The sequence below is a fragment of the Pteronotus mesoamericanus genome, unplaced genomic scaffold, assembly GCF_021234165.1.
Source record: "Pteronotus mesoamericanus isolate MK-2021 breed Mesoamerican mustached bat unplaced genomic scaffold, CSHL_Meso_final scaffold_125, whole genome shotgun sequence".
In the NCBI taxonomy this organism is placed as follows: domain Eukaryota; kingdom Metazoa; phylum Chordata; class Mammalia; order Chiroptera; family Mormoopidae; genus Pteronotus; species Pteronotus mesoamericanus.
Genome location: NW_026555304.1, coordinates 11,968,089 through 11,990,570, shown reverse-complemented (window position 1 = coordinate 11,990,570; position 22,482 = coordinate 11,968,089). Strand labels below are relative to the sequence as shown.

Sequence of the window (22,482 nt, the reverse complement as noted above, 5' to 3'; positions counted from 1 at the left end):
TGTAGGAAATTGGAAAAGTCAAAGGAGGGAATGAAAACCACCCCAAATCCCAGCACCGTATTATTTATAGCAAAATTGAGACTAAACTCATACTGTATCTTTTTCATTTGAGACTAACAGGAACATGGATTTAGAAAAGTTTAAATGGTTCCTTAGCATGGTTTCAGAATTTTTGTTTTTTAACCATACTTAAGGCTTTTAAAGGAATGAATGACCGCAGTAGTAGGCTTATTCAATTTTGAACTATTTTGAAGACATCCATTGTAAATAAGACGCCAGCACTCCCAAGGAACCTGACACTCTGAAGACGCAACTGCCACCCGCGGAGGTCTCGGCGCTGCTCGCAGGGGCGGAGGGAGGTTGGCTTTTCAGGGACTGCGCCTCCCAGCCAGGCTCAACTGCAGCACCCTCTGGTGGCGGCGGTCAGGGCGACTGAAGGGAGGCGCCCGGAGGTGCTGTCGCTCGGTCAGGCTCACCCCTTAGCTAGCCCTGCTTTTTCGAGAGGTTCTTTACTGGCTTTCGGAGCTGCTTTCACCAGGCCGGCTCCCCACGGCTCTGCTGCATAGCCCTACTGTGAGCAGCGCAGAATTTTGGCGCTGGAGGGCGTGGCGCCGCAGAAGACTGCCTGGCGTCCCCAGCGGCGGCGTCCCCATGTCCCCGAGGCGGGGCAAAGCTCCGTCAGGGCGCCAAGGGGTGGCTTCCGCACCCCTGTCCCTCACCGCTCCTTTTGGGGCCGTCTGAGAAGTTTTGAACTTCCTGGGTTGACTCGCCCCGGTATGCGAGGGAGTGGGTGGCCGAGGGCGAGGCTGTTTCCACTGCCTGGGCGCGGCCCTTTAAACTTTTTGTTTTTTAAACTTCGGGGGTGTGGTTGAGGCGTCTCCTCTCTCTGCGGCTGGTTGTTCTCTGGCCGTCCGGTCCTTCCCTCGTCCCGCCTTCCAGATGCTTTGGAGTCATGAGCCGGGAGGGCACAGGGACCCGCCTGGTGGCCGAGGTGATCAAAGGTGAGTGCGGAGGGTACCGGATGCCCCCAGGGACACCTGTATTTACATGGCATCAGGCGGCGCCTGGACTTCGACGAGGCCCCAATCTCTTGCCAGAAGGTGCCTTAAATTTTCGGGGCCAGGGCCAGTGCTGTCTCATGGGCGTGGGTGGCCGCCTAGGCTCCTAGTCCCCGCATGTGCTCTTGCTTTGGGGAGAATGTGAACAGACGTGTGCATAAGGGAGCCCCTAGCTGATAGGTGAGTTACGTCTTTCCACCGAAGGTCTCCACGCAAGGGAGCAAAATCCGTGGTCACTGTACATGGGGATCAAGGGTCATTTGTGGTTGGAAGAAGAGTAAGCCCGTCATCCATCTGAGTGTTTGTGGTTGGGAGACATTTTATTGGAGGCGTTTACAAGGAAATAAACATAGCAATTGTGTGGGTTGAATTGCTGACAATTGTTTAAATTATCGTTTGGGCAAAGGATGTCCTTTGTTTCTTACTGTTTTAAAGGCTGGACTTGATTTTGCCACAATTTTTTAGTGTAAGTATTCTAGCATTACTAGTATTCCTACTACTAGGTATTGCAGATGACTTTGCTTCGCAGAGGATTTTTAGGCAACTTTTTTGGGGGTAGGGCGAGGGGAGGAACTAAAGGTTGGAGCCTCTAAATTTTTAGTACTGGTTACCATTCTTGTTAAGCCTTACAGCAGTTACACAAGTTCATCTCCCACTCATTGTGCAGAAACCTCATTGCTTCTGCTGCGGTGGTAATTTGCCTAATTGTAAAAATCACTGCAAAAGTAGTAATGATCCCTAAGAACAGTTGGGTAAGAACATAAGGTTCATTTTGTTGTTTGTGTTCTATAGCCTTAAATGTTAATTTTGAAGCAGTTTGGAAAGTGTTCTTTATCGACTCAAAATAGTATCTTATTGAATGACTGTTTAGGATGTCTTGAAAGCACAGTGATACATAGTGAAAGTCATCTAGGTTGATGACTAGCCATCAAGCGCATGCTGCCATTTGCTCAGGTATCTTAACCCAGGGGAACTAAACTTCTGCGGTGAGAAGTTCCTCCGGAAATCAAGCCATATTGATCCACAAAAAGTCACTTGTCATTATTGAAACTTATGGTTAAAGACAACTTCTCTTTTAAAAAATGTGCTTATTATCACTCATCAAAATATTCAAAAACATTTTGAAAGTATTGGCACCCTTATCAGAAAACTGCGTGGAAAAAAATAAAAAAATTGACTTCATCTGAAAAGAGTTGTATCATGACATATGAAATTTTTAAAAATTATCTGAAGGAAGGAACATTGCAATTTTTCCATTTCAGATCGCCTTTGTTTTGCCATTCTCTACAGCAGACCAAAGAGTTCATCAAGTGTACATTATTTCAGCATAGATAATGAACTTGAATATGAGAAGTAAGTATTGCTTTTTAAAAGATTGTCAGTAATTTTTTTTATTTTGAAGAATTTAAAGGTATGTTTATAAACAGGATAACCATGGAAAATTACAAATCTGTTGACTGATAATTGCAGGGTGTTTTTTCTTTAACTAACCTTAGTAATAAAATTAGACCCTTAGGGGAAAAAATCCAAATGAAAGAATCTTCCTAATTAACAGTTTGTATTTGAAATTCTAATAGTTTACAGTGCTATGAGATATAAACTAATATACTAAGATGTGTTTTAACCAGTGGAGATGTGTGGAAAAACAACCTTTTTATTCAGAAGGTATTTTCATGTTATTAAAGTTGGATTTAGCTGTTGAATCACTTTTAATGTTTTTTAATAGGCATTATTTACCAGAATATCTCTTCCACTGCACTAGTTAAGGCAGTACCTTGAGGTTATGTGATTGATAACAATTTGGTGTGTGCTTCCTTATCTCAATTTAACCTGGTAGCTCCCAAAAAGGCATATTCAGTGCATCTACAATATATATATACACACATTTTTGTTTTTCACTTTTAAAGCTTCTACGCAGATTTTGGACCACTCAATCTGGCAATGGTTTACAGATATTGTTGCAAGATAAATAAGAAATTAAAGGTAAACTCTTTTTTACCTAAGATTTGACTTAATTGTTGTTAGCCTGATCTTGGGGAGGGGAAAGTAAGGAAAGCACATCTCTGAAAAAGGAAATGTCATGTTTTTTATTGCAGTGGTGTCTGGGACGTGTTCGTGGTTTTTTGTTTTATATAGGCACAGTATATATGTTAGTTTTCCAGAGTTTTGATTGAACAGTTTAAGTTTGGGTCATGTGGTTCAGGTTGGGATTGGTGATACTCAAATACTTGAAAGTCAAAGTGGAAATTGGTTAATAAAGTAAACCTCTTAATTATCTGACCTAATGGAACTGAAACCTAACAAGAGAAACTTCCCTTGCTATGGCCATTGTTCTTTCTGCCTTCACTTTGATAGAGAAGGAGGCTAGCAAACAAAGAAAAATCTGCTCATCTTACTTTCTCTAATTCCATATTAAATCTCCCATGATGTTGTACTACTTGTGACTCTTCACCTTGACTTTTACACACAGGAGTAAGGAGCAGGGGAAGCAAGGACAGACCAGCGTATCCTTAAGGCTGTCACTGAGAGTTGCAAAAGTGTATTTCTATTTAGTTTTAACTTAGACCCCATCCATTTATTTTAAAAACTTTCAAGTATTGCTCATACACAATAGGCAGTGTATATACTGCTAGCAATTCCTAATTAGTAACTATAAATTCTCAAGTTAAAAATATTGGACTTGAGGGCAAGTCCTTTTTAAAAACAGCTTTATTCAGTCAGTTAATTTACCAGGCAACTACACAGAAGAAATACAATTTCTTTTCAATTAAAATTAAATTATATTAAAATTTATGGTTGAGTAAGGCAAATTCTTTTCACTTAAATATCAAACCTAAAATTTCACATCGTAAATGTTAGAAGCATCTGTCAGATGAGCTACTAATCTGTAAAGTGGAAGCTGTGGCATTGCCTTTTTTTTTTTTTTTGTATTATATCTATATAGAGATGGAAACTCTTCTTTCTGGACTTTTGTCTCTCTTGGATAGGAATAGAAGCATTTATAGTCTTACGTATGGATGTCCCCTCTTGCCCCACTCCTCTTTCCAGTTGTTAGTGGCAGGTCTTTTGTTTCATACAGAGCTATGAAACTAAAAATAATTTCCTCTGCCCCCACTTGTGTTCCTTTGCTTTAATTTTGAAAGAATTGTTTCCCGTCCTTAGCCATCTATGGACTTTAATCCTTTGGGTCAACTAAGAATGTATTGGTCCTTTTTTTAACAGTAGGAAAGTGAAAGAAAAGTGCTCCCCGCCCCCCTCCCAGCTTCTTATATTTTCTTTCAGAGGTGGTCTCTACTTTATGTATCTGTTCATATCTCCTTCCCTCCTCTTTAATTGTATATTCCCTCTAATCCAGGAATATGTCTCTTATGGGGAGGTACATGGCACTGGGGGGTATCAAAGTTAATCTTTTTAAATGTCTTGCTAATATGAATCTGAGCTTTGGAATTTATCCTCACAAAATAAAGTTTTAGAAAACTTGAAATTAAAAAGAAAGTACTAACAGTTGTATATCTTTATGCAGTCCCTTACAATGATAAGGAAGAAAATTGTTCATTTTACTGGCTCTGATCAGAGAAAACAGGCAAACGCTGCTTTCCTCATTGGATGCTACATGGTAAGTCTTTAACTACTTTCCTGGTGTATTAGTGAAAATGAGGACACAATGGTACTTTGTTGTTGGAAATTTGAAATTATTTTTTCTAAGATAATGTCTCAATTTTTTTTTCTAGAGAAACATATTTTGCTTTTTAAAAATTGACCAACTGGAAAAGGCTGTGCGTATGTGGTGGCGGGGGTTTGATATCATAGATCTCTGTACCTTCTGCTCATTTTGCTGTGAACCTAAAACTGCTTTAAAAAAGTCTATTTCAAAAAAAATTGACCAGCTTGTGTGAAAACTTCGGTGTTGTGTCAGTTAAGGTTAGAAAATAATGCCTTCAAAACTGTTAGTATGATTCTAAGATTATCTTCGTTCTCATCAAAACATCTAGCCAGGAGGGCATGGTGTGTCAGTGTTGTAGGAAAATGGATACCATACTACATAGCTTACATACAGCTTTGAGTGACTGGTCTGTTTGGGCCACTGGAAATATGTTTTGGAATAGTCAGTACTTACCCAGGAGTTACGGAATTCATTTATTTGTAAATATCTTGGAAGATTTTTTTGAGTCAATTTTTCTGAAGCACCTAGTGCATGCGTTTGCAGGAGTACCTAAGCAGTAGTTTGTCCTCCGTCAGCTAAGAGCAGGGTCTCTCGTCGTTTTGGTGGTGTGGAAGCAAGCTACCCCATTCAGTGAGAAGGATAGCAAGTGGATGTTTCTTCTATTCCAAGCCACATAGTTGTAATAGGTACTCTCCTAGATTAAAAAAACAAAACAAAACAAAAAACTGATTGTTTTTGTTCCTGAGATGAGTTCTTTCTTCCCTCAGCTTAAGTAGTTCCTGTCATGCTCCCTCCCTTTTAGGATATACCAGTATTCTTTTCTGATACATAGTTTGATAACCCGGAATTTACATTAATTAGACCAGAAGTTGGTGGTACTAGTTAAAATTTTCTCAACATTTAATAATTTCTTTTTTCCTATGTCTAAGGTATATAATTAACAACAAAGGTTGAGGCCTGTTGGTTTTGTTTTCCTGTTTGTGCTTACAAAAGTAATTGAGAAATGCTTCTGAGATAAACTTTAAGTTTTATTATCATCTCTGATTTTATGGAACACAGGTTGTAGATTGTATTTATTAAAATTTGATTTCTTAAGCTTACCCAGATGTGGTGGTGTTTGTTTTTTTCCCATCTTTTCTGCTGTTTGTTGCACTTAGCAGCAAAAATCCTTGGTGTAGGTGGGAAAGAGCCTGATAAGTTCCCAAGAAAAAGAGTATACAAAGGCGGCTGTTTTAACTAGGATGTTTGCTCCCATTCCTTGGGGAGAGGAACCCCATGATTAGAGTGAATCAGGACAGCTTTACAGAAAAAGGGGCACAGCCAGGTTTTGGGGGGTTTACAGCATATTAAAGGGAACCCTAAAGAAACGGCCCTTGGAATGACAATAAAAGTTCTTAGGCTGTGCAGGAGAAAACACAAAGCTCTGCCTGGGCTGTTTTAGGCCAGCAGTTTGTCTTGAGTCAGATGAGATGTCCCCAAGGGGTGGGTCCTGAGGAAGCAGACATGGCAACTTCAGTGTGAAGAACCCCGGAGAGGGTAGCTGTGGACATGGTGGGAAACAAGCATTGTTATAAAAACAAAACTCTTGATAATTTTATAAATAAGAAATCTCTTTAAATTTTTTTAATTGTCAGTTAAAAACAGTAATCCCTTGGCATATTTACTAAAAATTTGTTGGCATATTTGTTTGCAGTTTGGCATTGGCCTTTTGACTTTTGTATTGTGGCATTGTTAAAGACCATAAATTCAACCCAGTAAATTTAAAGGTATAGTTGGTTTTATTAATAATTCATGCATCAGACAGAATCCCATCTGGTAAGTAGAAAGGTGCTCCAGCTGTTATGAATGAATGAATGAATGAAAAGAAATGAAAGGTTTTTATAGGTAGAGGGTCAGACAGGAAGGTATAAGAATGCATTATTTCAGGCAAGGTCACCTTCCCTTAGGTAAGGAAGGCAGGGGGGTCTTTTGAGGTAGATTGCTTTTTTAATGCTGACCTGGAAGTTCCAGGCTGAATGGTTTAGCATTCCATTCCTGGGATGGCTGAACCTGCAGTTAGGTTAGGTATTAAGTCTTGGTGGGGTTCAGCAACAGTGACTCCATTTTTAATAACAGGCAGAAGTTAATTTTGGGGGGATTTAATATATTTCATATTATAGATCCTTTTAGGATTCTCTGCTTTCAGGGTAGCACTGATTTGATTGGTTAGGAAAGTGCCAGGTAAGCAGTTTGGACATCTCCTTCAGTTCATTCTTCGGCTCAGCTAAAAAGCCAAGTTGGCAGGAGGATTACAACTCTTGGCTGTAGCAAAAGCGTTTGCAGCCATGAAGGGCTGACTGAAGTGGGAGCGTGGAGCTGTAATGACGCTAGGTGGGGAAACAGGAGAAAAACAGCTAGGAAAAAGAAATTTATTAATAGTAGCAAAGGGGTTGCAAGATAGTAGAATATGGATACCTCAAAAGAGTAATTAAACATCAAAGTAATAGGTAAGCGAAGGTTTGTTCTGGTGAAGTCTATAGAATTCTGATTAGAGATTTGTAGAGAGGTGAGTGGGAATTCCCTGAAAATTGATCTTCCACCTTGATAACCTTTTCTGGAATTGTTGAAGAATTCTGGAGTTGGTAAGGCTTTTTAGTGAGTGGCTTGGGTTCGGGGGGGGGGAGGTGGTAATGTTAAAACAAACAACAAATATGGAGGGAAACTTGAGAAGTCCATTCCAAATGGACTGACTCCTTTCATTTTGCCCTTTTAGCCTCTGGGCGTCCCAAAGGAATCGTGCTCCCTTCATTTTCCTTTACTCAAAAGGACCAGTATGGGGTGTGGAGGGAGTGTGAGAATGAAGCACTAGTATTTTTATTTTTATTTTTTTTACCCTACAACAGATGAGATTAGGCTTTACAGTTACTTAAAATGGGATTGATAAGCGCATGCCCAGCTAGTGCTTTTGTCACATGGTCGGGCAACATCTGTAGTATCAGAAGTGAGAGGAGCAGCTTGACTGTTCATTTCTCTTCAGTGTATTTCCAAGTATTGTACTTTATGTGGTCTTGTAAATGGATTTATCAAGTATCACAAATGGTGAATCTTTGGTAACAAATTAGCCTGAAACTAAAAATCTTTTGAACCACACTGTAAAAAGAGTAGAAGACATAGAACATAACTGAAATTTTCTTTTAAAAGATGAGTGAACTGTATCATTTTATGAAATAATAAGTTTGCTACCCTGTTGTGATAAGTCAGTGACTGTTAACCTATCTAGACTGGGGGAGGAGGAGTATTTAACCTGTCATTTCAAATATAAAATTTTGAGTGGAAAAGTAAGTTCTTTTCACAACAAATTAATAATTAAAAGAATATTTAAAAAATAAAAGTTAGAAACTTTGTCATTTTGTTGTAAAAAATTGATATGTATGAAACCTATATGTGTACCTTGGAGAAATTCGGGAAATTTTTCTTAAAAAAAAAACCACCAAAAAATCCCCTCATTTATATTTACAGAAGCAGGACACATGCGCATGTATTCAATATGTGTACCATGCAATTCCCTAGTACAGTTTTATCACCTGATTTTTTCAGCAAGTGATGTTTTATCATCTTTATACCCAGGTTATATTTATATTTCCCCAATTGATCAAAAATGTTCAAGCCAATATCTCATTGAGGTTGTATGTGGTGGTTGTGCTTTTAATCTCTCACACATGGTCTCCTTTGCTAATACTGATTTATGGAAGAGGCCAAGTTATCTTGTAGACTGTTCCAGCTTTTGAATTTCTCTGCTTTTTTCCCTGTGATGTTTTAAAACTTGTTTCTTTGTTCTTTATATTTCCTGTGAACTAGAGAGATTAAAGCTAGGCCCGAATCCCTTCAGCGTATGGTTTTTTCGTTATGGCTTAAATGTATTCTCTGTGGTGTTATTTAAACAAGTTGTAGTCTTATGTTTGGTTCCCCGTCAACATTTATTTAGTGTTTTAAACAACAATTGATAATACTTGCCTGAATCAGTAATTTTATTAGAGTTTCAGAATAATGTTTTTAAAATTATTTCATTCATCCTTCATTTATTTACAGGCTTTCTTTTATGGGAATTGAGCTTTCCCTCGTCCAGTTGGGGCTCTTTGGTTCCCCTGAAACCTAATTTTTTGCTGAAAAGACAGAATGAATGATCATTTCCCTTTAATCACCAGTTTTCAAAGTAAAGTGTTAACATTAATAGCCACAAAACTAAATTTTATAACTTGCTTTAAAATCATGTAAAACAAAGTATCAGTGGGTTTTGAACTCATTTGCTAAACATTTTGAAAATGTGCAGCACTTAGCATTAGATTTAAAAAAAAATTTTATTTTATTTTATTTTATTTTAGACTTTAAAGAAAGGGGAAGGAAGGGAGAAAGAGGAGAGAAACATCAATGTGTGATTGGCTGCTTTCTGTAAGAACCCCGACCAGGGACCAAACCTGTAACCCAGACATGTGCCCTGACCGGAAATTGAACCAGCCACATTTCGGTTTGCTGGAGGATGCCCAACTAACTGAGCCACACCAGGTGGTTTATCCATATTTTATAACAACATCAGATTAGCAATTGGGAAGTTGGAAATTAACTAGCCAAATGTACATCATTGATGGATGGGATTAGACAAATGAGTGTAATCATTCCTGCATTTTCATTTACATATCATGGTCAGGTACTTTTTTTTTTAATTACAGCACACATTAAGAGTTCAAATAGCTGAACTTAAAACTAAGCTTTTAAATAAAAAAAATTTAAAATGAAGCATATCAGTCACATTAACTGATACATTTATTCATATTTTGGGAACAAGGTTTTTTTAGTACAATTGCAATATGCAATAATTCATTTTAGAAATAATTGTTGCTATCTTTTTCTTTTAAATTTTTTGTGTATACTTTAAATGGAGATGGTGTGCTGTTTCACTAGTAGGTGCAAACATTAATTTTTGCCAAACATTTATAAGAGGCCATTGTATACTATATGAAGCTTAGGGGGTTTAGGTTCAGACTAAGCTGACTTTTAATTTTATTTTTGTAGAGTATCTTATACAAATTAAGCATTCACTAAATACCATTTTCTATTTCATTTTCCTGATTATGTCTGCCATTATTATACCTTAAAATCAGATTTCTATATCAAAAAACAAGGAAGTTACCATGGTATCTTACTGGTTATCAATTTTGGTTCTATCTTACAGACCCAACATTTGTATTTTCCTGCAGGTAATAATACAATATTCAGCTTTTCTGTAGGTTACGTGTGCTTTTGAGGGCTAGCTTGGGAAATTAACCATCATTTCTAACATTTTCTGTGGTTAAAGCAGTCTGAGTTTAAAAGACACAAGCAAACTGTTGTTTGCAAATTTGCTTTCCTCCGATGCTCCCTCGATTACTTTCATTGAGCTAATTACGGTAACATGGAAATTCCCTGTTCAACGTGTTTTACTCTATTTTTATAGTCTTAAGAATGTCTTGCCTTGTAAACATTTATATTGAAAACTATGATGCTAATTAAATTCTAGGAATATATTACTAATTCAGCAGTCTGTCAGTAGAATCCTAAATTGCATTGAGTTGAGATTGCTTCAACAGTTACAACAGCCCAGGGACTTAATTTATTTTTTAATGGTGATTTTTGAATGTGTGGTTTACTTTCTCTTAATGATTTAATTATTTTGGACACAGCATAGTCAATGCTGGGTTAAAGTGGCTGGCGGGTAAAGGACCCACTTGAGAAGTCAAGACAAGGGGAGCAGGGGGAGAGGATCTAGAAGCAGTGGGTACAAATCCAGTTTAGCAAACAGTCTAGACTGGGGAATAGAGACTGGAGAACAGAACCAGGTGGATGGCCAAAGTCTTTGTAAACACCCACCCAGGCAAAATCTTTTCTTGAGTATCTGTGAAAGGCAGAGCAAACATCAACCAGGCACTAAATAGGACCAGGCTCTAGGTAGAGTGAGGTGTGTTGGAGCCACAGAGAAGGGGGACAGGATCCCTCAGGCTCTGCCCTGTGGTTGAGGCAGCTGGCGTAGTCATTACAGTTCATCAAAACTTTATTTACCTTTTCACCTTAGTGAGCCTGATGATATTTCAGCTGCTTATGATACTTGCTAGGTGGTATTAACTTTGGGAGACAGTAAAAAAAAATGGCCCTTTGACCATTTATGATATTTGATTTCAGATCTTTTAAGCTCTGGAATTTTGAGGGTTTTTAAAGAAATTATATGGTATTAATTATGCTATTACAGTTGTCCCAGTTTTTCCCCTTCTGCCCGCCTCTACCCAGTTCCCACCACTCCTTCAGGCAGTCCCCACACTGTTGCCTTTGCCCATGGGTCATGCATATAGTTCTTTGGCTGCTCTTATTTCCTGTGCTGTGCTTTATATTCCCATGAATAATTTATAACTTCCAATTTGTGCTTCTTAATCCCTTCACTTTTTTCACTCATCCCCCTGACCCCACTCCCATCTGGCAACCATCACAAAGTTTTCTGTATCTGTGATTCTCTTTCTGTTCTGCTTGCTTGTTTATTTTGTTTTTTAGATTCAGTTGTTGATCGATATGTATTTATTGTCATTTTATTCATATTTTTGATCTTCTCCTTAAAGAACACCCTTTAACATTTCATATAACACTGGTTTGGTGGTGATGAACTCCTGTAGCTTTTTCTTGTCTGTGAAGCTCTATATCTGTCCTTTGATTCTAAATAATAGCTTTGCTGGGTAGAGTAATTTTGGTAATAGGTCCTGGCTTTTCATCACTTTTTATATTTCTTGCCAATCCCTTCTAGCCTGCAAAGTTTCTTTTAAGAAATCAGCTGACGGTTTTATGGTTGCTCCTTTGTAGCTAATGAACTGCTTTTTTTTTTTCTTTTCTTCCTTCTTTTTTTTTTTTTTTCTTTTGCTGCTGCTTTTAAAATTCTTTCTTTGTCTTTAACCTTTGGCATTTAAATTATGATGTGTCTTGGTGTGGGCCTCTTTGGGTTCATCTTGTTTGGGACCCTCTGCACTTCCTGGACTTGTGTTTCTATCTCCTTCACCAAGTTTTCTATTGTTATTACTTCAGATAGATTTCCAATTTCTTCTCTCTCTTCACCTCCTGGCACCCCCATGATACAGATGTTGGTGTGCTTGAAGTTGTCCCAAGAGCTCCTTACACTATCCTCACTTTTTTGGATTCTTTTTTTTTTTTCTTTTTGCTGTTCTGATGGTTGTTTTTTGCTTCCTTATAGTCCTGCTTTGATTCTTGGCTTCATCCACTCTCCTGTTGATTCCCTGTAAATTACTCTTTATTTCAAGTATGAATCCTTTGTTTCTGACTGGATCTTTTTAATGCTGTTGATGTTCTCACTAAGTTCGTTGAGCATCCTTATAACCAGTGTTTTGAACTTTGTTTCAAGTAGCTTCCTTGTCTCCGTTTTCTTAATTTTTTTTTTTTGAGTTCTGTTCTTTCATTTGGACCATACTTCTTTACTTCCTCATTTTGACAGCCTCCCTGTATTTGTTTCTATGTATTAGGTACAGCTGCTACGTGTCCCAGGTGTGATAGAGTGGCCTAATGTATTAGGTGTCCTGTATGGTCCCATGGCACAGCCTCCCCTATTACCCAAGCTGGGTACTTGAGGTGCACCCACCATGTGGGCTATATACACCCTCCTGTTATAGTTAGCCTTAATTGCTCTTGGCATGTCCAAGGTCAGTCACTGCCTCTGTTCTGTCTGGGGTCATGCAGCATAAACTACAAAGTGACCTGCAGATGGCTGCTAGTGCTGGGCTTGGAGGTGCCCAGGGGAAGCCAAGCTGTGGACCAAAGCTGGCTGCTGCTGGGGCTGGGGCTGGGGCTGGGGCAACTTAGCATGAGGTAGGGATTTGCTGAAGCCAAATCTTGCTTGTTTGAGAGATTTTAGGAAAATCTGAAGGATGGACTAAGAGAGGCCATTCGTATGGAAAAGCCACTGGTAACAGTTTGGGTTGGCCTGAAAGTTCGGTGGGTCCTGGCCTCAGAGAATCACCAAGATAGGGCAAAGCGTGTGAGCCAGGTTTATAGAGTCTCAGATATTGCACCTGCCTGCCATCTATCAGCAGGAGGAGTCAGAAAAGGAACAATGGCCTCTGCCAGCATTTCTGTCTGGGAGAAAGCTGCTCCTGAGCTCTCTCCCTGATGTGAGACAATTCATTTCTCCTTGTATGTCTCTGATGGCTTTCAGTCTGCTGCCCCAGTTCTGGAGCTCAGAGGGATTGATGCTGGTAAATCTGTGTGGGCCCTTTAAGAGGAACTGTCTGGGATTCCAGAAGTTTCTGTCTTCCACAGCCTCAATCCCCACTGGGTTTTACGTCCAGAAGTTACGAGGACTTCTTTTCTTGGCACTGGAACCCTGGGCTGTGGGTTCTGGTGGGGTTGGGACCCCTTGCTTCTGAGACATCCCTGCAGGTTTTTATCTGCCACACGTGTGTTGAGACCAGCCTGTTCCGTGTCTTTCTTCCTCCTACCAGTCTTGGTGTGGTTTCTTCTTTAATTCCATAGTAGTTGGACCTTCCATTCAGCTCGATTTCTAATGGTTCTGAATGATGGTTGTTCTGCAGTTTAGTTGTAATTTTAATGTGGTTGTGCAGGGAGGTGAGCCGTGCTTACCTAGGCTGCCTACTTGAGTAGAAGTCTAAACTCTGGAATTTTTTATCCCTTTTTTGTTTCAATACTTGTTTTAGATAGTGTGCGGTTGCGGGGGTGGGTGTGGGTGTGTGTGTGTGTGTGTGTGTGTGTGTGTGTGTGTGTGTGTCTATAAATAAGGACTGAGCAGTAGGCCCTTTTCAATCAATAACAAGCAGTGTAGCCCTGGCCAGTGTGGCTCGGTTGGCGTGTTGTCCCATGAACCAAAAGGTTGCAGGTTCGATCCCTGGTCAGAGTGCCTACGAGAGGCATCAAATCAGTGTTTCTCCCTCACATGGACATTTCTCTCTCTTCCATCCTTCTCCCCTCTCTAAAATGAATAAGCACATTCTCTGGTGAGAATTTAAAAACAAACAAAAAAACAAGCACTGTGATCTTGGGTGAGCGGTTAATATCACAGGTTAGATAGCCGTAGCCTGCCAGTTACGTAACTCAGGGTGTTTATAAATAGTAGTTTGTATGTTTTTGCCAATATTTGAAAATTAAGAGATTTCATTTTTAAAAAATTAAGATTTTTGCTTTGTCTTAAAAAAAAAAGGCCCATACCCCTAAGATAGTAGATCCATGTGCACTTTTACTCTGGGCAGTTCCCTCACATTTACTAGCTGCCTGGCTTTGGGAGATATGTTTTACACTTCAGATATTCAGTTTCCCTTTATCTAAATTGGGATCATTATACCAACTACTATCTATCTATCTATCTATAAATCTTTATATACATATAGATATATAATGGCAATTTTAAAAATAAAGACTTGAATATAAGGCCATCTGAAATTTTTAAAAAATGATTTAGGATTTGTTCTTATTAGCATTTGTGCAGAAACTGAAAGTGATTTTATTTATTTTTATCATGAAAAATTATGTATTATATATAGTCCTTCCCTGCTCACCTTTTTTATTCAGCAATTGGATCTTTAAACTTACTTCCAGCTTGTATTGATTCATGAATATTCTATGTTAATCTGGAGAGTGAATTTTTTTTTTTTTTTAGATAGATCAGTCAAGTTCTCAACATAGGAAAGACTGTGTCATCTGGCTCACATAAAAATAGTTAAATCTGGAAACATTGTGACATTTCTCCATGAAGAATATTTGAAAATAGTTTCTCCATTTATCACGCTGCCACATTTGTTGTGGAATTTAAATACTCAGTGTTGCTTTTGAGTCAGATATGATGATTTATAATGTTTTTGTTTTTAAAACTGTACCAGAGGCTCTCTAAGTACATAGATTAAACTTCAAAATGTTTTGTATAAGAATAGAAATACAAAGCACATGTCTAAATAATTGTGTGATTATTAGTCATGTTTTATTATTTGAGATTGTTAGGGTTGAAAGTATGAATGATCAAGTTGGGATCCTTTTGTTTCAGTCCACTCCTTCAGTCATTGCTAATGGAATCCCTCCTGGGTTTTGCAGTGGATAAGTAATGCAGGGCCAGACAGATGGTAATTTCAAACATGGGGGTGGTGGTAGTCCTAGAAATGGCTACAGTTTTATTCAGCAAAAAAGAACCTTGTACTATGACTGTGAAATTCACCACTAACCTAGTTTCTCAAGCATTTTCCATCCCCGTATTTCATTCTTGTGAGATTGCTTTTTTGATCCTTTGGAGAGATTTCTTGAAAGGGACAGACACACACACACAAACGACAACACGAACTCCTTACTGCTGATTCTTTTAAGCTGTGGGGCTTCTGCACTCGGCACATTTTTTTAAATCCACTTTTAATAAACTGGAATGATTACTTCGTTCCTTACTGTTTATTGTGGTACTCTGTTATCTCTTGTTGCCTCACAAATTATCCCAACACTTAATGGCCTCAAACGATAATTAGCATTCTCTCAAACAGTTTTTATGGGGAAGGTATCCAGAAGCAGCTGATTCAGGTAGGTCGGCTTCTGAGCCCAACTGGGCTGCAGTCATCTGGAGGCTTGACTGGGCCTGAAGGGTCCACTGCTAAGATGGCCCGTTCACGTGCCTGGCAAGTTATTGCTGACAGTTGGCCCAAGACTGTCAGTTCCTTGTCATGTGATCTGGCTTAGTGCCCTCACAAAGTGATAGTTCGATTTTCCTGGGGTGCGGGGTCCAAGAGAAAAGAAGGCAGAAACCACAGTGTCTTTCATGGTCTTCCCTCAGATGTCACACTTGGCTGTAATTGCAGTATCCGGTGGTTTATACGGGGGCGCCCTGTTCATTGTGGGAGGGGCACACGAGGGTGGGAATACCAGGAGGTGAGCAGTTCGGGGGCTGTCTTGGAAGCTGGCTGGCTACCACGGCTGTTTAGTATCTTGTTTCTCATTTGTAATTTCCTATTTTTGGACAGCAATGTGGAATTGGAGTGGCCATTTTAAACCCATAGCTTCTCATGAAAATACACAAAAAGAATTTGAGCATCCACTTAGCTTCCATGTTGCTAGGAACACAGGGATGGCTTGCTCATAAAATTGCATTGATTTAGAGTTGACTGATTTGAGAATTTGTGTTAATAGAGGAGCCGTTTATAGGATTTTCCTTAAATAACATTTAGAATAATTTCATTTGGGAAGGCCTTCTGACTAGGAAAGAAGATGAATGGGTGTAAAATTAAAAATTTTAGATTGTTAGCAAAGTGCTTTGATAGTTGTGTCTCATCCCTTTGGGGCTGCTATAACAAAAAAAAAAAAAGCAGAGACTGGGTGGCTCATAAACAACAAAGGTATTTCTCACAGTTCTGGAGGCCGGGAGTCTGAGATCAGGGTGACAGTGTGGTCTGGTGACAGCTCCCACCTTGTGGAACTGGTGAAGGCTCCCTCTGGAGCCTCTTTGTAAGGCTCTAACCCTCTTTATGAGGGCTGCACCTTTATGGCTAACCACCTCGCAAAGGTCCCATTTACTAATACCAACACCGTTTAAAACTTAGAATTTCAACATATGAATTTGGGTGCGGGGACACAAACATCCAGGCCATAGCATTATGTAAATAGATTTAGCATTATGTAAATAAATTTTTTCTTTTTTTAAGATTTTACTTTAGTTATTTTTAGAGAGAGTGGAACAGAGGGAGAAAGAGAAGGAGAGGAAAAACCGATGTGAGAAATAGCTCGAATGTGCCCTGACCAGGGATGGAACCCATAACCCAGGCATGTCCCCTGACCGGGAATCCAACCTACAACCTTTAGCTTCATGGGACAATGCCCAAGTACTCAACAGTGGTCAGGGCATAAATAGACTTGTTTTGAATCTGTAAATTTCCATCAATTTATCTCATTATACCTAGAGATTAGCTATTCATTTATAGGCATTCCCCAACTGAATTTTGTTTCGTTATCTTTTTTTAAAAAAAAATTATTTACTGATTTTTTAAGTATATTTTATTGATTATGCTATTACAGTTGTCCCATTTTTTTCTCTCCTTTATTCCCCTCCACCCTGTACCGCCCCCTCCCACCAGCATTTCCTCACCCTAGTTTATGTCCATGGGTCACACACGTAAGTTCCTTGGTTTTTCCATTTCCTATACTATTCTTAGCCTCCCCCTGTATATTTTGTACCTATCATTTATGCTTCTTATTCCCTGTAGATTTTCCCCCATTCTCACCCCTTCCTCTTCCCTATGATAACCCTCCATGTGATCTTCATTTCTGTGATTCTGTTTCTGTTCTAGTTGTTTGCTTAGTTTTTGTTTTTATTTTTTATGTTCAGTTGATGATAGTTGTAAGTTTGTTGTCATTTTACAGTTCATAGTTTTGATCTTCTTTTTCTTAGAGAAGGCCCTTTAATATTTCATATAATAAAGGCTTAGTACTGATGAACTCCTTTAACTTGACCTTATCTGGGAAGCACTTTATCTGCCCTTCCATTCTAAATGGCAGCTTTGCTGGATAGAGTAACCTTGGATGTAAGTCCTTCCCTTTCATGACTTTGGAATACTTCTTTCCAGTTCCTTCTTGCCTACAAGGTTTCTTTTGAGAAATTAGCTAGTAGTGTTATTGGAAGTCCTTTGTAGGTAATTCTCTCCTTTTCTCTTGCTACTTTTAAGATTCTCTCCTTATCTTTAATCTTGGATAATGTAATTATGATGTGCTTTGGTGTGTACCTCCCTGGGGACAACTTTTTTGGGACTCTTTGAGCTTCCTGGACTTCCTGGAAGTGCATTTCCTTTGCCAGATTGGAGGTGTTCTCCTCCATTATTTTTTCGAATAATTTTTCAATTTCTTGCTCTCCCTCTTCCCCTCCTGGCACCCTTATGATTCAGATGTTGGAATGTTTCAAGTTGTTCAGAGGTTCCTCATCCTCTCTTCATTTTTCTGAATTCTTGTTTCTTCATTCTGTTTCTGTTGGATGTTTATTTCTTCCTTCTACACCAGATCATTGATTTGACTCCTGGTTTCCTTCCCTTCACTGTCGGTTCCCTGTATATTTTTCTTTATTTCACTTTGCATACCCTTCACTTTTTCCTCTATTTTGCAACCATTCTTAACCATTTCTGTGAGCATCCTGATTACCAGAGTTTTGAACTCTGCATGTGATAGATTGGCTATCTCTTCGTCGCTTAGTTCTTTTTTTGGAGGTTTGGGTTTTTTTAATACTTTTTTATTTTTTTAGATTTTATTTATTTTTTGAGAGGGGAAGGGAGGGAGAAAGAAAGGGAGAGAAATATCAATATGTGGTTGCATCTCGCATGCCCCCTGCTGGGGACCTGGCCTGCAGCCCAGTCATGTGCCTTATACTGGGAATCCAACTGGCGACCTTTTGGTTCACAGACTGTGCTTAATCCACTGAGCCACACCAGCTAGGGCCTGTTTTTAGAGTTTTGATCTGTTCTTTCATTTGCTCCATATTTCTTACCTCCTTGGACTTGTTAAATTGTAAGGGGCAGTACCTTAGGTATTCACAAGGGTGGGGCAACTCATGTTGCTGCATTGTGGCACAGTATGTGGGGGAGGGGTCTGAGAGGGAACAGCGCTGCTTGCTTGGCTCCCAACTGGCTTTCCGTTACTTCCCCTGCTACCCACGAGCAAATTGGGCCCTTCCGGTGCTCATTCCCTGGTGGGTGGGTTTGTGCTCATTCTAAGACGCTATGGGTCTCTCCAAGGAACTATCCTGTGAGGCTGGGAGTTTCTCCCACTGCTCCAACCCCCACAGGTTTTTATAGCCAGAGGTTTTGAGGCTTTCTTTCCTGTGCTGGAGCCCTGGGCTGCACTGTCTTGCGTCCCCCAGTTGTTCCTTCCTGTTTATCTGCACACAGATGTGGGACCGCCAGTTGCACCTCGCCCACTCGTTCCTCCCACTGCTGTCTTGCCACAAGTCCTCTCTGTCCCTGCTGCCCGTCTCCACCCCTCCTGCTGGTTTGGGTGACTGTTTCTTCTTTACCTCCTTGGTTGTTGGACTTCCATACGGTTCAATTTTCTGGCAGTTCTGGTTGTTATTTGTTTTTAAATTTATTGTTGTCCTTCTGTCGGTTATGAAAGGTGGCAAAGTGTATCTACCTACGCCTCCGTCTTGGCCAGAAGTCTTTCTTTTCCTTTCTCTTTCTCATTTTATTTATTTATTTTTATCGTATTTGTCCCAGCTGGATTTAAAAATTACATTTTTAAAAGTTCTTCACTAGGAATTAGATTTTGTTTCCCCCATAGTAACTTTGAATTGAACTTGTATTCCAAGGCTAACCCACAATTATTCAATGTACTAGAGACTATTTCTGTGTTTTGATAGATAGAAGGAAATAATAGCATTGCAGTTTTAGTTATTAATGAAACAAATCTTGAGCACAAGAAATTATCATTAATATAATGCTTAAGGAAAATTTTTATATAATTTGAGAGATGATCTTATTAGAAATTTAGGGTAAATCTGAAAGAGGTCTCTGGATTTCATTTAACTACTTTACTTAAATTATGAATATATACATATACATAAATGAATCCAACCCTATTTTCACCTCTGTTGGCCTGAAGGTAGTCTTTTTTTTCTGTTGTAGGGGTTTTTTTGTTTGTTTAGTTTGGTTTGGTTTGGTTTTTGTTTTGTTGTTTTGGTTTTAGGAGTGTGTTTTTGGAAGGGGTCTGCTAGGAATTCCAAAATAAAATGAAGAAAAGACTGATGATACTGAGTAAGTCTTGGAAGAGAAAAGAAGCATGTTGGAGACTAGAAGAGAATGAGAAAATTGGGGAGGCGAGCTGGATTTGACATTCAAAGAAATTTTTTCATAAAAGAATTGTTTCACTGTTTTTCCAAATAATTAGTAATAAAATTGACTCTCTAGTCAATTAATAGGTTAATACTTAAAAGATATGTGTTTAGTAATATGTTGAGTGAGATTATAGATAATCTTTTAGTTAATTCATGATAAATTTTATGCTTATGAATCAGTAATAGTATACTTGTAAATTTGTTTGATACTAGGTAACAAAGCAATACTTGGAGTAAATGGAATGAAATCATATTGAGAAACAGGTTATATGTTGGGAAAAATTTCCATTTATGAGTCTTCAAACAGAAAATTGGTAAAATACTCCCTGGAGGGTTAAGTCAGTGGTTTTTGGATATGTCCTTCTCTAAATTTCAAAGATCCTTGCTGGATCTTAGATTTTTATAATTTCTTTTAATCCAATGATCTATTTATATCATCCTTTTATCAAATTTTTCTTTATATAGATATAGGTTCAGTGAATTAAGACCAGTGAATCACTGGTTTTACACCATGTATAGTGTATAAAGCAAGAGTTATAATGAAACATAACATGGATTCCCATTTCAGAATGCTCACTGTTTGCTTGAGGAAACAGCTCATATAGTAAGTAATGGAGATAAAACTTTTATAACTTTTTCAGTGACTTACTTTTACCACTCAGAATTGAAAGCATATCATCCCAAAGTAAGCTTTAGAATTGAATCTAATACTGGTGATATATGTGCCAAATCTAATGCTTGCGGCCTCCTTCCCAACCCTCCATATATGAATTGAAAATGCCCTGCCCTGCAGGAAGATTGAGTTGGAAAAATACTTGTCTCTTCAGACAGAACAAGGATCAGAAAGGCCCAAGCAAACTTAATGGGGGATGAGGTGGCTTCTTTAGAAGGAAGGTCAGTGAAGTGCTCAACTCCCAAGTTTGTAGAACAGCTTACTTAGGAGGAGGAAGGGAAAATGATATTGGTAAAATACCTCTGCAGCACTAGAATTCAGAAGACACTGGAACAGCATCTATAAACTACTGAGAGAATTTTTGATTGCAGAACAAAAATAGCATACATAGTCAAAAATATCAGGGCAGGGAACAAGACAATTTTGGAAATGCAAGGAATAAATAAATACCAGCTGTGGACCTCAGATGCCAAGGTATCTACTTACATTGAAGCATAATGTACTTGTGAAGATGAAGAAGGAAATCAGTACACTTAATCAAAATCTTTGTTCTGCTTGTGTGTCCCTTTCCACCTCATCCCAGTCCCAAGCCACCCCCCAAATACACCCCCCACACACTTGTTTACTATCATTTTGGTGAATTTTTAGGAAGGGGGTGAGGTAAAAGCTTGTGCTCAACCTAACACCTTGATTTGGGAAATCTGTGTTTAAATTGCTGTACTTATTACCACAGAAGTTGTTATGGAAAGCTGTTGGTCACCGTTCTTACTGCGAGCAAATAAACCAGATGTGGCAGATTTAAATGAAAAAAAAGGGAGTCACCAACAGGGTACTACTGGGTGACTCAAAGGGTCCTTGGGAAGGCTGGAGAACCAGGCTTAGTGGACTAGCTGGAAATTGTACAAAACTTCGCAGTGACAGCACTGCACCTTCATTTAGAAGTAAATCGCCTTTTTCTTCTCTTTCCAAATGTAGGTTATATATCTGGGGAGAACTCCAGAAGAAGCATATAGAATATTAATGTTTGGAGATACATCCTATATTCCTTTCAGGTAAATATAAGAATGATATGGTAGATTCATTTCTTGAGGCCCTTTCCAGAAATGCCTTGGTGTAGTTGTTTCTTAAAAAGGAAGACTTAGTAAATAGTCATTTTAAGGTGGGTGCAAATAACACCATAGGTTATTATTAACTGCATAGGTTACTCTGAAGTAACACTATTGATATTTTGTTGTGGGGGCTGTCCTGTGTATTGTAGGGTGTATAGCAGCATCCCCGGCTTCTGCCCCCTAGATGCCAGTGACACCTCCATTCCCACAACAGTTATCAAAACTAAAAATGTCTCCAGACTTGCCAGATGTTTCTGGTGGTGGTGGTGGTGGAGGAGGGGGCGGGAGTGGGGGGCGTGGGGAGGGGTTTGCTCCCGCCTGAGAACCACTCTCCTTGATGGAATAACCTGATGAGAATCCTGGACTGTGGTACTCAGAACTACCACAGAGGAGTTTGGTTCCTGGGGAGTTACAAAATAAATTTTCCTACTAGTCCGGAGTTAATTTCTGGGGTAAAAACTAAACCCCTTTTCCCAGGGACGCTGTGAGCAGAGATAGTGGGTGAGGTTGCTAGTATTAACCCCACTACTACAAAAGTCAATAGCCGTGTTCAGAGGTAGGTAAGTAATGTCCTCATACAAAGGGATGAGTCCTCATCCTCCTCTCAAACTTACCAAATGATTGTGCTGAAGACATTTTCCAAAAAAGGCTTTTTCCTTTAAATCAAATTAAGTTCTAAAAGTTTCTCTGTTTACCAAATACTTGACTTAGCTATATAATCTGAATACTTATATCATGCTAAATATATAATAAATGTGTGAAATAATTTTACTTGTTGCATGCTATATGGATAATTTCAAATACTGCATTATTCTTCCACTCATAAATTTACAGTGGATTTAGGATTGTTGCGTGTACCACAAATGCTTGAATTGGAGGGTATGGTCTTGCCTTTAAAATGTGAGGTTCTAAATCTGACTTGATGGTGGACAAGCTTTGGAATGTTGCCCTACCCTTATGCAGAATCTCCTCTTTAAATAACTTTGTAGAGACTGTTCATGGACTTAACTCTATGAAATAGAGATTGGTTAGGACAGTCTGCAGTTACATATTGCACTCAAGACTCTGTATTAGTGATTTAGCAAAGTAGAAGAATTTCTTTGAATGCAATACCCCCTTCTTCC

At 39.0% G+C, this 22,482-nt stretch overlaps 1 protein-coding gene across 6 annotated transcripts in view; it reads left to right on the top strand.

The window, feature by feature from the left end:
• The window catches only part of CDC14B (cell division cycle 14B), a 91,149-nt gene that overhangs the window by 35,230 nt on the left and 33,437 nt on the right, over window positions 1-22,482 (top strand). For 4 of the 6 annotated variants that reach the window (XM_054588105.1, XM_054588100.1, XM_054588101.1 and 1 more), the window contains exons 2-5: window positions 2,321-2,411; window positions 2,966-3,041; window positions 4,582-4,674; window positions 21,225-21,301. In XM_054588105.1, the coding sequence (XP_054444080.1) occupies window positions 2,321-2,411; window positions 2,966-3,041; window positions 4,582-4,674; window positions 21,225-21,301 (337 nt within the window). Of the gene's footprint in view, window positions 1-715; window positions 1,002-2,320; window positions 2,412-2,965; window positions 3,042-4,581; window positions 4,675-21,224; window positions 21,302-22,482 lie in introns of those variants that run through there. The other 2 variants (XM_054588104.1, XM_054588106.1) reach the window with 1 other exon arrangement.